This window comes from Apis cerana, linkage group LG12, assembly GCF_029169275.1.
Source record: "Apis cerana isolate GH-2021 linkage group LG12, AcerK_1.0, whole genome shotgun sequence".
In the NCBI taxonomy this organism is placed as follows: domain Eukaryota; kingdom Metazoa; phylum Arthropoda; class Insecta; order Hymenoptera; family Apidae; genus Apis; species Apis cerana.
In genome coordinates this window covers 1,427,213-1,443,639 of record NC_083863.1, presented here as the reverse complement: position 1 = coordinate 1,443,639, position 16,427 = coordinate 1,427,213, and the positions used below count along the sequence as shown (strand labels likewise).

The window sequence follows — 16,427 nt, the reverse complement described above, 5'->3', positions numbered from 1 at the left end:
TAAATTTTAACATATGTATTTATTTATTTATTTTAATTAAAAGATATTTATATTTTTAATTTCGTAAAGAATATTCAGAACATATTTTTTTCAAGTTTCATTTATAAACATTTATCAATTACAAATTTTTTATCAATAGGACAAACATTAAATTATACTTTGAAAATAGAAACAAAGTAGATAAAAATGTTTACTTTAACAAAAAATTTGGAAAAAATATTAATGCAAATTACAAATTAGTCTATTTTGAAATATAAGTTCTATATCTTCTATGCTTTTATTTTTTAAATGTTTCTATAGTAGATATCATAGCCAACGCTACTATCGCGGCTCGATAAATTACTCCATGATTGGTTATTGATTATTAATAAGAACTCATTAACAAAATCGTAACAAAAATTTTTGCAAAAGAAAATATTGCTTGAAATTACATCAAGAATCTTCAATATACGTTCCCATATTTTTGAAACAACTTATATTTGAATCAATCTGACTATTTGATAAGCTATTTAAGGTGCTTATATTGTTCAAAATTACAAGTTTTTGATATTGTTTAACTTCATTTTATCTAGACTATATTTTAAGATGATACATGAACGAGGTGTATTCATTTGTTAAAAATTTTTTTCATTTTTCAAATTGTTTATCTCTTTTAAATTTCTACAATTCTTTGTCTCTTTTAAATTTTTTTACGTTTTTTTTAGCTTTATCTTTGGTTATTTTATCTATATAAGTATGCATCACTTGTCAATTATGCTAGTTACGATTGAGCAACGAGCTACACAAAATATCCGATAAATTAGAACTATAAAGGATTATAATAGAAATAGAGTGTATTATTCATCGAATAATTGTAAAACGAAACAAATAAATCAAATGATTGTTTAATAATAAATAAATTTAATTTTCTAAATTTTGAATGTGAAAAATAATATTGAAAATTAATTTTTAAGGTGAACTAAGGACTTATATCTTATTTCTATTATTTTAATTATAATATTGTCCTCTATTTTTATATTATAAGTTTATTGATGTTTCAAAATCAATATATGAAACAATGTTCATAACATTTGAAAATAATAATTTTCTTCAACCTTCTCTAAATCCAATCTTCATCTAAAGTTATTATTAAATAAGAAAAAAAAACAAAAATTGAATTACTGTAAATTATAAATAAAAATTTATAAAATCGATATAAGTTCTAACGATATGATTAGTATACAAAAAGAAAAGCAACTTTTGTTCGCTATTAAAAATTATGAATTTTAAAAAAAAAATTACATCATTGTACGCAAATTAAAAATTATATTGTTAAAAATTATATCTTAGAAACCATTAATTTGAAAAAAACGAAATATTTCCAGCAGAAGTTACTCAACATGTTATTATCCACGAAGCTTTTAATCGTTGTATGGCTCCTCCGATTACATTCAATATTGGCAGCTGTTACTCGCGAAGTTGACAATGTTATTTCATGTAAACTGCCGGAACCTCTGTTACATGAAATAGATTCTTACAAGATAATAGTTCGTGCCATAATAAACGAGGCCTTGAATGGATCGTTCAAAGGAACCACGTGGAACGAATTAGCTTATTTTACCGACAGGTTTGGTCCTAGACCATCCGGATCTGAGGCATTAGAACATTCCATCGACTACGTGTTGAATAAATCTATGGAGTACGGATTAGAAAATGTCCACGGTGAATCTGTTACCGTGCCACATTGGGTGAGGTAAAATTATTTCACCATTGAAACCGTTTCCTACTGATTATATAATTTTCTCTAGATACTCAAGAAATTTCTTACAAAAAATTCTTTCAAACTCTTTTTCCAATGAGAACTGAAACAATTAAACGATTTAATTAAATTAAAATATTAATTTTTCCAGAGGAAAAGAATCTGCAACTCTTTTGAAACCGAGGAAAATGAATATTGCTATTCTGGGATTAGGCACCAGCGTCGGTACCCCACCCGAAGGTATAACCGCAGAGGCCATCATGGTGGACAGTTTCCAAGAATTGTATAGCAAAAAAGATGAAGTAAACGCATTTCTGGAAATATAAGAATTGTATTATTTCATTTCTTTCGAATATTTCTATTTTTTTCTTCCTTTGATCATTTTTAGATACCTGGAAAGATTGTTGTTTATAACCAGAAATTTGTTTCATACGATGAAACGGTACAGTATCGAAAGGATGGAGCGAGGCAAGCATCGAAATATGGGGCTGTCGCTGTTCTGATTAGATCAATTACGCCATATTCGTTGTACACTCCGCACACAGGTAACCAAAGATACGGTAAGAATGTGATTAAAATTCCAGTGGCCTCCATCACTATCGAGGATGCTACTTTGTTGAGAAGAATGGCGAACAGAGGTAAATAATCGTTTAGAATTTTTTTAAATTATCAACAATCGTTATTTTGAAATAATGGATATGAATAATTCTAAATATTTATAAATCTTCTGAATAATTAAGTATTTTGTTATAACTAGATTTTGCAGGATGTTATCTGTATAATATTATTTATTCAAATACCTTAATTATTCTCCAATTTTATCCAAAAATAACATTTTTTATTTTAATCTGTAATTTTTCATAATATTTATTTTCGTTGGATATAATTTTTTACCACAATATTTCTTCTCTGATTTTTTTTATCATTCTAATTAATAATGTGGTTTGAATAAAGAAACACAGGTAAATGTCATTTAAAAGTTTTAAATTATCAATAATAATAATTTTAAGATAATAAATATGAATAATTCTGAGTTTTTATAAATTTTCTGACTAAGAATTTAGTCATCATCTAGATTTCTAAGCATTATTATTCATGAAAAATGATATTTCTTATTTGAATTGCTTCTATAGATTCAAATCTCATTCAAAAATTAAAAATTTTTCAAAATTCTAATTATCTTTGAAAATTTTAAATATATATATATTATTCTGGAGATATCGAAATTCTTAATTGTCTTCAAACAATTTTTTAAGGAGAAATATTCCATCTCATTCATACTTTCCAGTTATGTGTTTCAGGTGAACTGCTTGAAATTAATTTGAAAATGGAAGCAAAGAATTTGCCATCCACAGTGTCGCGAAATGTAATTGCCGATTTCCGAGGTTCCACAAATCCTGAAAAAATTGTCGTTGTATCTGGCCATATCGATAGCTGGGATGTTGGTCAAGGAGCAATGGACGACGGTGGTGGTATATTCATTTCGTGGCAAGCTTTGAAATTATTGAAATATCTTAATTACAAACCACGACGAACAGTAAGGTGCGTATAAAATAAATTCAAATTGAATGATATTAATTTTAAACTAATAATACTCAAGTTATATAAAAAAAAATTGTAATACTAATTTAAAAAAATTGTGTTCATCAATCGATATAATATATAAAAATTATTTTAATGAACTAGAATGGATTAAAATTGAATGTAATAAATTATACATTATTTAAGAATAATATTTTCACTTCTATAATCTTTTTTGAATCAATTTATATTTTTTTATATGTATTCATATATAAATTCATAGTATATTTTATAGTAAATTTTATAAACGAATTAATTTTTTTTTCGTTGAAAATAATATTGTGAAAAGACTTTTTTTAATGAAAATAAAAAAGAATATCGTTATAAGTTGTCGATATATTAATTAACATAAAAAAATATACAATTATATAATTGATTTTATGAAATTAAATGAAAAATTTCTAATCATGTCGGTTCTTACATTTTTTATTCACATTGATTCGTCGTTTATTTCTAATAACTCTTTATTATACATTATAATATATCATTATATTCATTTACAATTTTTTAAAGAAAAAAATATTAAAATTTAAGATATTTAATTAAATTATTTGAAAATTAATTTTAATGATAGATTGATCATGTGGACGGCCGAAGAAGTGGGAAGTCTAGGAGCTCTGGATTTCATTAAGGCTCATCAATCTGAACAAAATAATTTACAGTTTGTAATGGAATCGGATGCAGGCACGTTCGCGCCATTAGACGATTCAATATACCGGCACAGATATAGTTGGATGCATCTTAGAAAGGATTATGACGTAAGTTTATAAAATGAAGTTTAATAAAATTCATTAAAAATATTGTAACAAGCAAATCTTTCATTTTTTTTCAATTCGCTTCACTTTTTTCAGCCTTTTCTCTCCTATGGGAAACATGAAAGTTCGCAGTCCCAATCAAGGACCCGATATCGCTATTTGGATAAACGAAGGTGTACCAGGCGCTTCTCTTTGGAATCAGGATGATAAATATTTTTATTACCATCACTCGAACGCGGATACTATGTTGGTCGAGGATTCAGAAGCTCTTGACAAAGGAACAGCTCTTTTTGCTGCACTGTCATATATTCTTGCCGATCTTAGCATAGATTTACCACGACACAAATGACGAAACTGTTACGTTATTAATGAAAAAAATTTATAAAAAAAAGAAGGAAATATTTATGATTAGTCTTTATATTAGAATTTGTATAATTTTTATGTGAAATGTGAAATAATAAATAATGAAAAACAGGATGAATATATAGACATATATATATTTTTTTTTATTGTTCAACAAAACGTATGAAATTGATATTAGAACATACAATTTCAATTTCTGGTATGAAATGTGAAAAAATAAATGTTTTATTAAATTATAAAATAAAGTTTTTTTATTTAGAAAATTTTAAAAAATCTGTAAAATGAAATTCGCTTAACATTCTATTTTCGTATCAAGAAGAAAAAAGAAAACTAGAACATTGTTGAAAACTTAATTAAAATTGCAATCTGTGACTTATCTGTAGAATTTAATCATATTTAATTTCGATTAAAAGTTTCAATATCAAAATCAAATAATTCAAATTAAACTTACTTTACTATTAAAAACATGAAATTAAAAAAAATGATACGTATCTAACCTATTCTACTTATATTAAACCTAATCCTAACTTACATTAAACTTTGAAAATAGAATATCTAACTTATTCCAAAGTTTAAAATGATATAAAATGATATCGAAAATATTTTTGTCTTTCTTGTTTATATTTAAAAAAATATTCAGAATGATGATATACTTCAAAATAAAGGTCGTAAAAATCAATAAGATAATTATTATTTTAAATAATTACCAACATTTTTCACATTCAAACTGATAATAAATTACTAATAACGGATAGAAAGAATATTCATTGCGATTCTCGTAAAGTATTTTTATTTCAAACGTATTTGTCTCATTTTTTTTTTTTTTACAGAGTCGTCGACATACAAATATTTAGGCCTAATCATCCACGTGGTCGGTAATTTCATTACGCTCGTCGAAGTATTACAAAGTACATATTTCGTGACCACGAGGCTTAGGCTCTCAACATATGTATCTTTAATTGGTCTTTCCGGTCAACGGAGAACATTATTATCATTATTGAAAACTCTGAACACTGTATATTAAATCGTTTCGTTAATTCGTAATCGATCTACGTTACGAAATTCTCTACGTTATCGTGTTATCGATTCAACCTTTAACTGCTAACGTTTCACATTGCATGTTCATCGTGTATATGGAAAAAAGTAAAATTTTTTCCTATCGATAAATAAATGTATAAAATAGATATGTACTTTAGATTGAAATACAAACAATTGAAGTTCTAAATAATACATATATACAAATATATATATACAAATAATACATAAAAATGATTATTTCATTTAATTATAAATTAGAAACAAAAAAATTAAAATTATATAATTATTTTCTGACAGAGAAAAAAACTTGCATCCAATCTTCCAGATTTATACGATTGTTTCTTCTGCAAGATTAATTTTTGATATATCACAAGGGTTTTGAAGTTAATTTTTAATTTTCTTTTAAAAATATTTTTAAAGAAATTTTTTAACAATTTAATTTTCTTCAAATAATTTTCTTTACATCATATTAAATATAATATTTTTTTTTTTTTTAGATTTTAAGTTATTAGATTTTAAAATTAATTTTAAAACGAATATATAAGTTGAATAATATTTGTAATAAAAATTGAAATATAAATGAACAAATTAAAAATATTTGCTCAATGGTTTACTGAAAATAAAAATTATATTATTTATTGTAAATTACCAAATAAAAATTTATAAAATCTTTAAATATAATATTATTTAAATAATTTTCGACTAGTTACTTATATCAACAAATTTTTTTATCAAATTTAGATTTTCAACAAATTATAAAATATTATTACGATGAAAGATAATTTTTGTTCAATTATAATTTAATTAATTACAGTCAAATAATACAGTTAAATAACACTATCTTTATATAGTTAAACATACCTCATATGTTTTACAAAATCCTATTCGAAATATAATTTAACAATAACAAAATATATTCCTTACATTTCATGCAAGATAACCAAACAAACTTTTATCCAACTTCTCTCTATTACCGACACTTCGTTAGCAATTAGAGGTTATGTTTCTAATCAGTCTCCTCGTGTATAATATACATATATAGATATCCATACGAGCCTATATCAACGTGTCTTCGTCTTGATTCGGAAAAACCATGAGCAGGGAATGTTGAGAGGTTGTTCTCTGGCTAGCCGTCAACAGAGCGGTTTTCTCTCCCCCGCTACCATTTATGGAGCAATCAGGCGAGCTTCCCTCGAAAACATGAGTCGTAGTGCTACTAGTCGAGGGCATGTCGTTCAAGTCTGGCGACGCCAAAGGCGGTGCTTGAATTGGACGTGTGTTATTGTTGCTGCTCTCTAGCGACACCAATTGCATACTGTACGACTCACGATAACCGGACGTACTGGATGTATCCTCATCCCACGAGGCGTCCGACGTTTGAAGATGAAGATGATGGTGGTGATGATGATGATGGTGATGGTGGTAGTGAAGCGTGGCGTGAAGTTGTTGATCGTTGAGCAGATTGCCACCTTTCTCGCAATCAGATTGACGGATGGAAGAACTTCTTCTCGAACGAATGGACGACGAGTCGGAAGGGATACTGAAGCTCGATGGTTCCATTACTGGTGTAGGTGGCGTTAGTATCGATGGTTGAGAAGTTTGCGGTTGTGATACGTTGTTACTTTGTTCTGATTTCACTTGCACTGCCTGCAAAGTAAATTTTTAAGTCATTGTACAATTTTAATATCCTGATTGATTGTAACGTATTGTATTATAAACATAAGAGGAGTTTAGAGGCAGATATTGATAAGATTTCATTTTGGTTTTTAGTGTTGAATTGAAAGTAAGAATGAAAACTTAAAATTTTGAAACAATTTTATAAATCCTCGAAATTGGAAAATCTCGAACGTTTATTTCGTACAAAACTATAATTTTAATAAATTTTATTTTTAAATTTTAAAGATAAAAAATTTGCATAATTAATTCATAAGAATATTGTGATGATAAAATTCAATAATCCAATTGAATTTGAATTTAAATTTATAATTTATATCGGGAAAAAAAATATAAAAAAGATAATTATTATTATCGGTTAACTGTGTGAACTTGAATTTGAAAAATTTTATAAATTAATTAAGATTTATTAAAATTTTACTTTTAATGAAATAATAAATCTCTTTAAAAAAAATAAGAAAAAAGTAAATATTCCTTGTAAAATTTGGATTCGAATTTTACGAATTTAAAAGTTAGATTTAGATCTGTCTCTATTATTAAGTCAATATTCTATTATTTCTGTAAATATATGCATCTCATTACTTCTACGTGACTTCTTCGACTCTTTCTCAATCGGAAAGTCTTCTTGCTTTGACCCATAGAGCGTTGTAATCGAGGTTTGTCTGGGCGGGATTCGCCTGAACTGTCTTCGTTTGGACTGGTTGGACTGAGTTGGCTCGTCACAGTTTCCCCTGATAAAATTAAACGTGTTATCAATTCTCTTCACATTTGAAACATTACTCTCTATTCTACAATCTATCCATGCTGCTCTTCCATAATTACGAATCGCAACCAGACGTGTATTTTTCGAATCAAAGCGAAGTAACAATGATATTTCGTAGAATATAGATATCTTAACAGCACTATATCTACTGAATATTTGTCAAATAATCAAATAATTTTTTTTTATCTAATATTTAAATTGAAATTGTGCACGAATATATTAAATTTTATTCAAATTTTCTTAATAAAATATTTGATGAATAATTATTTAATTTTTTACATCTAATGTACAGATCTGGATAAAATAATATTTAAAAATTCAAATTGTACACGAGAATATTTATGTTATATTTGTATTTTATATTGTAAATTGTATTTATTAATTAATGAAATAATTTTAATTTAAAAAATATTAAGTATTTGTCTTTCATACGATGTATTACAATATAATATTACATTTAATCATTGCATTATTTTCATTATATATTCTACTTAAGAGCTGATTTTAAAAGATTAAAATATTCAGTGAATTTATCGAAAATCATGCTTATATCCAATAAAGAAAGAAAAATAAAAAAAAAAAAAAGGAAAATTTTTAGAATTGAAAACTCATTTAATATATCTGTATTTATATTCAAGTATGTATTATTTACTGTAATTTGAAAAAATAAGCTTGGAAGGACTGTAGAACAGCGAGCATTTAATACGAAGAAGATAAAATGTAATAGAAAAGGGATAATATACAGAACATAGAATATAGTGTTTTTTTAAAAATAGTGATTATTTCAAGTATTTTTATTGTCTGAAAATCGTTTGAAAATAGTTTGAAGTAGAAGTAACACAATAGAAAAGGATTAACATTACATCGATGTGAAATAATTATAATAATTATAAAATAGTTTTAATATCGATATGATGAAAATAATTTATTATTGCAATTTTCCTTGTAATTTCCTCTGTGTCGTACACATCGATTTTCTTTATATAACAATGAGCTCTTTAAAATTAAATATCTTATAAATATTGAGAGGAATAAAAAATAAAATATAACCAATTATAAAATTAATAAAAATAATAAAAAAGCATAATATCTTTACATATAAATTATTATTCTTATATCTTTTTTAATTAAAATGTTGTATCTTTGAAATTCTTAGAAAGCACAAACAGCTATTCTAATTTTATTTAAGCTTTAAAGACATATAATGAAGAGTTCTCCATTATAGTGATTAATAGTTGTTTATATTTTCTCCATTAAATATTAATAATTTTTTTTTTAATAAATATAATGTGTTATATCTTGTTATATTCATATGTTAATTGATACAAATTCATTTATTAATTAATATTAATTAACTCTTTTCTGTAGCAGGATATATTAATATATTGGAATATCTTTGAAGAATTTCTAGAGAAACAATTTAAAAATATCAATTGAGATTTATTTACTATATTATAAGCAATTGAAGTTTGGATTAGATATGAGATAGCTTTATTCTATCTCCATTTAAAGCAAATTTAAATTGTTTACAATTTAATGAATAAGTCTCAATCGATATTTTTATACTTCAACTATTTTTGTGTTTGTTTTGACCTTTAAATCTCCTCCAAAAGAATTTTCTTTGAGCACATTTTAATTAAAAAGATAATATTGTAAATATATTTCAATATTTTAATTCTCTTTCTTAAATTTCATAATATTATTTTTCATAAATATATAATAAATTTGTTAATTTTTAATAGTAGTTTTCTCTCGTTATTAATAATACATTCATTACGTATAAATTATTTAATTAAGAAATATATATATATAAATTCAATTTATTTTTTTCCTATCGATAATATTAATCCTTTTAAAATAAAAATATTTCTATCTTGTATATATTTGTTATCAGCAAGATGATAAGTATAATGTAAATACGTTAAAAAAAAAGATGTGTTTTTGACAAGAGATATTATGTAAATGAAAATGAAATGAAATATGATATATGATAATGATTGATAGTAGGAAATAATTAAACATGCTAATAATTATTTATATCACATATTTCAATAATATAGAAAATATATAACGAAATATGAAAATAGTATTATTATGCAAGTATTAATTAAGTGTTATATTAATAATGATATTTTTCTTCTATTATTATATTTACAATGAATGAGATAATGAGATGAATGAAATAAATATATTTAAATCTTCTATTTTTAATTTAATTTTATGTTTCGATAAAATACATAAAATTTAGAATTTTAACTAAAAAAAAAATAATTTAAAGCTATTATTTATATTATTTCTACATTGCAAATATATACATGTGCGTATATACAAAATTGATCCATACATGTAACAACATAATTAAAGGCATAATTTTGCGAAATATCAATTCCTAAAAACATTATTGCCAATAGAGTATTATAAGCAAGCATTATAAGCTGTTTTTCAATTTTCTCAATTTTCAAAAATTTTAATGCAATATAAAATAACATATTTATAAAGAAAATTTTAAATTTAAAAAGCATTGTTATAAGCTTCGGAATAAATTATTCAGCGATGATACAAAGCTATTTTTAACATTTATTGAAATATTATATTTGAAATATTCTTTCGATATTAAATCAACTTATCCTAAAATCTTATTCAAAATTTCAGTAACTCAATTTCATATTTGTTTTCAGAATTTTTTGTTTTTATTTATACAACATTTATTATTCATTATTCATCATTAATCGTTTGTTTGAATATTTTTTAATACCAAATAATTTCAAAATTGCACAGATTCATTAGTAAAATAATTCCTATTCTCTTTGAAAAACACTGTAAAAATATTTCTATAATGCAATACACTATTCTCGTAAATCTAACGTACTATTTTTGAAAAATCGAACATTACCGACGGTCGGTCACAACTAAAACTTATTTATTTACAGTAGGGGCTCGAGATTTACCTGATGAGTGCCTAAACTCTACAGAAGAGAGAAAGCGCAGTTTTGGCGCCTTTTGATGAGTTAATATAGGATGAGGCTTTACATGGTTACGTTCATCGCTAGTAGAAGATGGTTGGGATCTATCTGAAACATGCCACATTTAACGTCTAGAATGAAGGGAGAGACGATAAGTGAGTCATACCGGGTGACCATGTTATTTGTTATGTCAAAATATCGTTTACGATGATATGAATTCTGTTGAATCATTTCTATTTAATGAAAAATCGTGATAGAGAAGGTATCCTATTTAATTTTCGGTATAAATGTTTTGAAAATTACGATGGATTAAAAAAATACTTTTTTTTTTTTGCTAATTTTCTAATCAATCACAAAAATGAATGAGACAGATCATTTATGACTTATCTCTAAATTGTATACATTTTGTATGATTAGCTAAGCGAGGATTAAAGAAAACAAAAATGAAATTTTGATAATGTTATCAAAAGGAAAAAAGTAAATATTTATATTTTTAAAGACATTAAAAATATTATAATTAATCCTACGAATAGTGGATAAAAATTAGTGAATTTTAACAATGAAAGAATGGAATTTTTCATGGATAAAAACATAAAATTTATATCTAAAAACTGATTCATAATATTAGAAAATTATGAAATATTAATCATTAGATCCACACTTTTATAATTTCATTGGATATAATTCTTTCATAGTATATTAAAATTATAAAATATATTTACACATTATTAAAATTTAAATTTCAGCAAAAATAAAAATTATTGACAATTTTGTCTTTTCAAAAAAAACATATATATATATATATATACCTTTAAAAATTTTATAACTTAGCAAAAGTATTTATTTTTATCCACAGTACTTTCAAAAATATTCACACCATTGTATCACAAAAGGAAGTGTATAAAAATTAATCAGCACAGAGATCTGAAATAAATGGAACGATTAAGTACGTGTAATGATAATAAACGAGTTTTTTTTTAACTTTTCACGAGGCTGCTTCGATTATGGAAGACCTCCGAGAAATTGTGTAAAACTCTGTCGTTAAAAGAAAATTAAAAATTAAAGATATAAATATTACATATTGATGGAGAAATATGAAAGTAGTGTAGAATATTTAATAAGCACACGTATACGCCCACGCGCACATGAGATGTATGCTGTATTTTGTTTTTCGATAAAGAAGGAATAATTGTGTTAAATTGTAGCAAAAGAATCAATTGTGAATCAAAGAGATATATGAGTCGAGTAAAAGAAGGAAAGCAGACGAGAAAGTCGAAGCAACTACGTTATAGTGAAGTACAACTATGCAACGATGAACAGGATACCAACTGTTGGACATTACCATTGTCTAAATACTGCTATATGTACATGTATATAGTATATATTTATTATGATTGTGTAGAAAACGTAAGAGAAAATAGCAATAATAATAGAATAATCTAATGACACATGTACCGTGAAAAGGAGATTTTTCTCATTTTCAAAATAATTATTTTTATATATTTTCATTTTTCTCGATTAAAATTTCAACTTAATTCTAAGTTCGTCATTTGTTTCTTCTTTTTTGCAAATTTGTAGTGAGTGATGATCGAAATTCATAATTAATTTAATGATAAATGAAAGCAAATTTTTTTTACTTGAGCACTTGATTAATTTTTTATATTTTTTGATAGATTTTAAAAGTAGAAGTTTATTAATTCAATATAATTTATTATATATTCAAATGGATTTCAAAATTGAAACGAAAGTATCATGTATTTAATTATATTTTATATGATAATTGTATCATATAATAATATCACATTAATTTCTAATAGTATTCATTAGATGTATATTTAATTATAATAAATTTTTTATTTTATAAATTTTAAAACATAATAAATAAATAATAAGAAATATATATGTAAATACTTAAATATATTTTATTAATCTTCAAGAACAATTATTAAATATTAATATATGATTCTACCTATCAAATTATGAATTTATCAACTTTTATCGATAATATTTTAATCAAGATTTTTAATATTTTTTATGTACATCATTAATTTCATATATGTCAAAATAAATAATAAATTTAATCAATTATTTAAAAAAACTCTACATTTTTTATTTATTTTTAATTTAAAATTTTGATTTTTTGATTAAAAATAATGACATTTTATATAGTTTATATATTTAATATAAATTTAAAAAAAAAATTAAAAAAAATAATTGTATCCATCTTATCATAAAGTAAGATTATGTTCTATCAAAAAATATAACAGTAATAGAACCAAATATAAAATTAATTTTAAAAAAGTGTATTATATTTATTTTTAAATTATTTCCTTTTCAATAATTTATATATTATATAATATAATATACACTTTTGGTAAAAAATATCTTATTCTTTAAACTTAATTTGTTGATTATTTGTTCAGCTTTTTTAAAAACAAGAATTATTTACAAGAAAAATCACATCAAACAGAATATCATAAATTTGAATTTTAAAAGTTGATTATCTTCAATTTTGTGATATTACAATTTATCATGCAAAAATATAAACCAAATGCAAAATAATATAAGTGTCTCATTCAACAATTTTATAAAGATTAATGAAAAACATAAAATAATTCTTATTAATCTATTAATCAAGTGTTCAAAACCAGGCCTTCATTTATTTTGTATCTTTTTTCATTCACATAGTATATACAAGATTTAAACATTATTTTTTTTCAACCCTTCATCTTATCGTCACAAAAAAATATACAAAAGAAAAAGGGGAATACACAAAATATATACAAAATGGAAAACATACAAAGTATATGCACTCCAATAAGTGATCGCGAGTATCGTTTATCCAGGATATACATAATACGTCACAAAGAACAATTTGCACAGCGAACAAGTTCAAATTTTTTATCAAAAAAGGAAACACGATCAATTTCATTTTTTATTGTATTTTATAATCGACAAAAATACATAAAAGTGATATAAAAATTGGAAAATAAATCGTAATCTCCTTTAACGTGCATTTGAACGTAATGGTTTGATCGAATCTCTGTTCACAGAAATAAGAGGAAGAATAGTAGCAACAGATGTTTGATAAAAAAAAAAAAAAAAGAAAGGAAGATAAAGAAGGAGAAAAAGTGAGCAAATATAATGAAAAATTACGAGATGTGTGGATAAGCGTGAATAAAGGGTACACACCAGCAGGACGTTTATTCATAAATCGTATCAGAATTTACTATTTTAGTATCCGCTTACCTCCGTCCCCTAGCTAGCAATGGAAGCAATGTAATGATCAATATAAGACCAAACAGGGATGCCCGGACGAACGATGAATGGAAAATAATAAAAAAAGAAAAAGTGTGAGCGAAAGTGGAGATCGAATTTACGCACAGCGAGTGTGAAAAGTATTCGTAGAATAATTGATACGAACGAGAAACATCTTAGAACTTTGTTTATTAATAATTTGCAAAAAAAAGAATTACGATATTCAATATAATTTCAACAAAAGTATCGTAGAATTTTAGATCTTTATTAACAGAGTTTCGAATGAATAAATAATATGCATATATTATGTTAATAATCTATTAATAATATGTTAATGATATAATTTTAAAAGAAAAAAAGAATTGTGATATTATTTTAATAATTTGCAAAAAAAAATTGTGTTAAAACATTATATATATATCGTATAATGAAACGTTTTAAATTTATTTTTATCTATATAAATTACATTATATTGTGTATGCACTATATTGGTATAATTTTAATACTTTTGATAACTTTTGTTGTAATTATTTTTAAATTATTCTTGATTAATAAAGAAATTACTAGAAAATTTATTAATTGTACTTTTTCTTACTTTTTTGCAATTCATAATTATAAATAATCTTGTGCATTTTATATTATCTTTTTATAGTATATTTTTTTTAGTATATGATATTTTAATTTTTTTTATATCTTAAATTACAAAATTATATTTAATAAAGTACTTATTACACATATATTATATATTTTTTATTATATAGCTCAATTCTTTTTTTTATAGACTCCTAAAAATATAAACATATTATTTATTTGTTAATAACTATTCTAGAATATTTTTGTTGAATTTCTTTTTACACTCCCTGTAAGTATCTATGTAATAATAAAAATTTCGAAATGAAATATTGCAGTCACAAAAAAAAAGATGGACAAAAAAAAGAAAAATTAAAGAAACTTGGACGTTTCGTGGCAAGCCTCGCTGTCAGGGAATGAAATGAATACGATATGGTAAATATTCATAATCATTTACGAAAAAATAAAAGGCGTCACAAGAGCTTTGCAAATTTCCTCGCAGTGCCCTATAGACAATGGCTCGATCCAACTGTGGTAGACATCTCTTAAATCGCTTAGAAAAACAGCGAAACATTTATGAGAGGCTTGCAGTCGCACCGTTTAATATATATATTTGAAATTTGGGAGTAATTTTTCGAATTCGAAGGAAATGAAATACCTGTTGGTGCTTGTTGTTCCGCTTGCTGCTGCTCGGTGGCGCCATCGCAAGCTTCACGAAGAGTGGAGGAACCTCCGCTTGTGCTCGATCCTGGAACAATTGAAAATGGATATTTAATGTAAATAAGAATAGATAATTGCAGTTGAAATATTTTCTCATTAATATTGGCGATTAATTCGTTTTATCGTCAAATTAATATTAGAACTATCAATCTATAACTTGTGTTTGAATCTAGAAAAATCTACAGAAAAAGAAATTAGATTTAATATATATAATATTATAAAAATTAAATATATATACAATATCTTTTAGTCGAAAAATCAATGTTAATTTTAAAAAAGATATTCATATATTTTTAAATATGGAAAAATGAAAAATTTGAAACCAATCACTTTGATAGTTTTAATATTAATATTTGAATATTAATATCTGTTTTTAACCTTAATATCAATCTTACATTTACAGATATTATATTATATTAGATTATCTTATATTTTATTAATTTTATTTATCATCAACAAATTGTATTATTAAAAAAAAGATTCGCTATGTAGATTTTAACGTATAATTAAAATGACATACCACGTGCAGTTTGTATACCATTTGGTGGCGCTGACACTTGACTCGGTTGCGTTGTTTTAATAGTACTGCTCGAATTCGACTGATGATTCATATGACTCCTGGATCCAAGGTCCCCGGTCAAAAGATCGATTAACGATAATCTCTGTGTTCGAGATTGACCTTCCGTCGCACAATGCATATCTGCGACACTCCTCTTTGGTTCTGACTGCGTTTCGTCTAAATATACAACAAAAATAACATAAAATGTAGGTAAAAGAAATATAGAAAATATACATCTAAACCGATATTGTTATAATTATTTATCATTATCATATCACAAAATCAATGTATTATAAAACTAATAATATTACTGCTCGACTTCAACGATTTACAATTCTATTAAATATCATATTAATCATAAAATCATATTAATCCATTTTAAAAAACGATAACCTTAAAATCTTGATAGAAAAAAGTAACCTTCAAATTTTTCGTCTATCATCAC

The 16,427-nt window shown here is 24.4% G+C and overlaps 1 protein-coding gene and 1 pseudogene across 15 annotated transcripts in view; one reads left to right on the top strand and one right to left on the bottom strand.

Annotated features, from left to right (window-relative positions):
• Window positions 1–114: 114 nt before the first annotated feature.
• LOC133667093 (carboxypeptidase Q-like) lies at window positions 115–4,682 on the top strand (annotated as a pseudogene).
• A 528-nt stretch (window positions 4,683–5,210) lies between these two features.
• LOC108003694 (protein unc-80 homolog) overlaps window positions 5,211–16,427 on the bottom strand; it is a 49,825-nt gene continuing 38,608 nt past the window's right edge. For 10 of the 15 annotated variants that reach the window (XM_062083247.1, XM_062083242.1, XM_062083248.1 and 7 more), the window contains 5 exons: window positions 15,944–16,159; window positions 15,362–15,451; window positions 10,861–10,983; window positions 7,732–7,880; window positions 5,211–7,122 (listed from right to left, as the gene is read on the bottom strand). In XM_062083247.1, the coding sequence (XP_061939231.1) occupies window positions 6,532–7,122; window positions 7,732–7,880; window positions 10,861–10,983; window positions 15,362–15,451; window positions 15,944–16,159 (1,169 nt within the window). In that variant the 3' untranslated portion in view covers window positions 5,211–6,531. Of the gene's footprint in view, window positions 7,123–7,731; window positions 7,881–10,860; window positions 10,984–14,124; window positions 14,138–15,361; window positions 15,452–15,943; window positions 16,160–16,427 lie in introns of those variants that run through there. The other 5 variants (XM_062083249.1, XM_062083254.1, XM_062083252.1 and 2 more) reach the window with 5 other exon arrangements.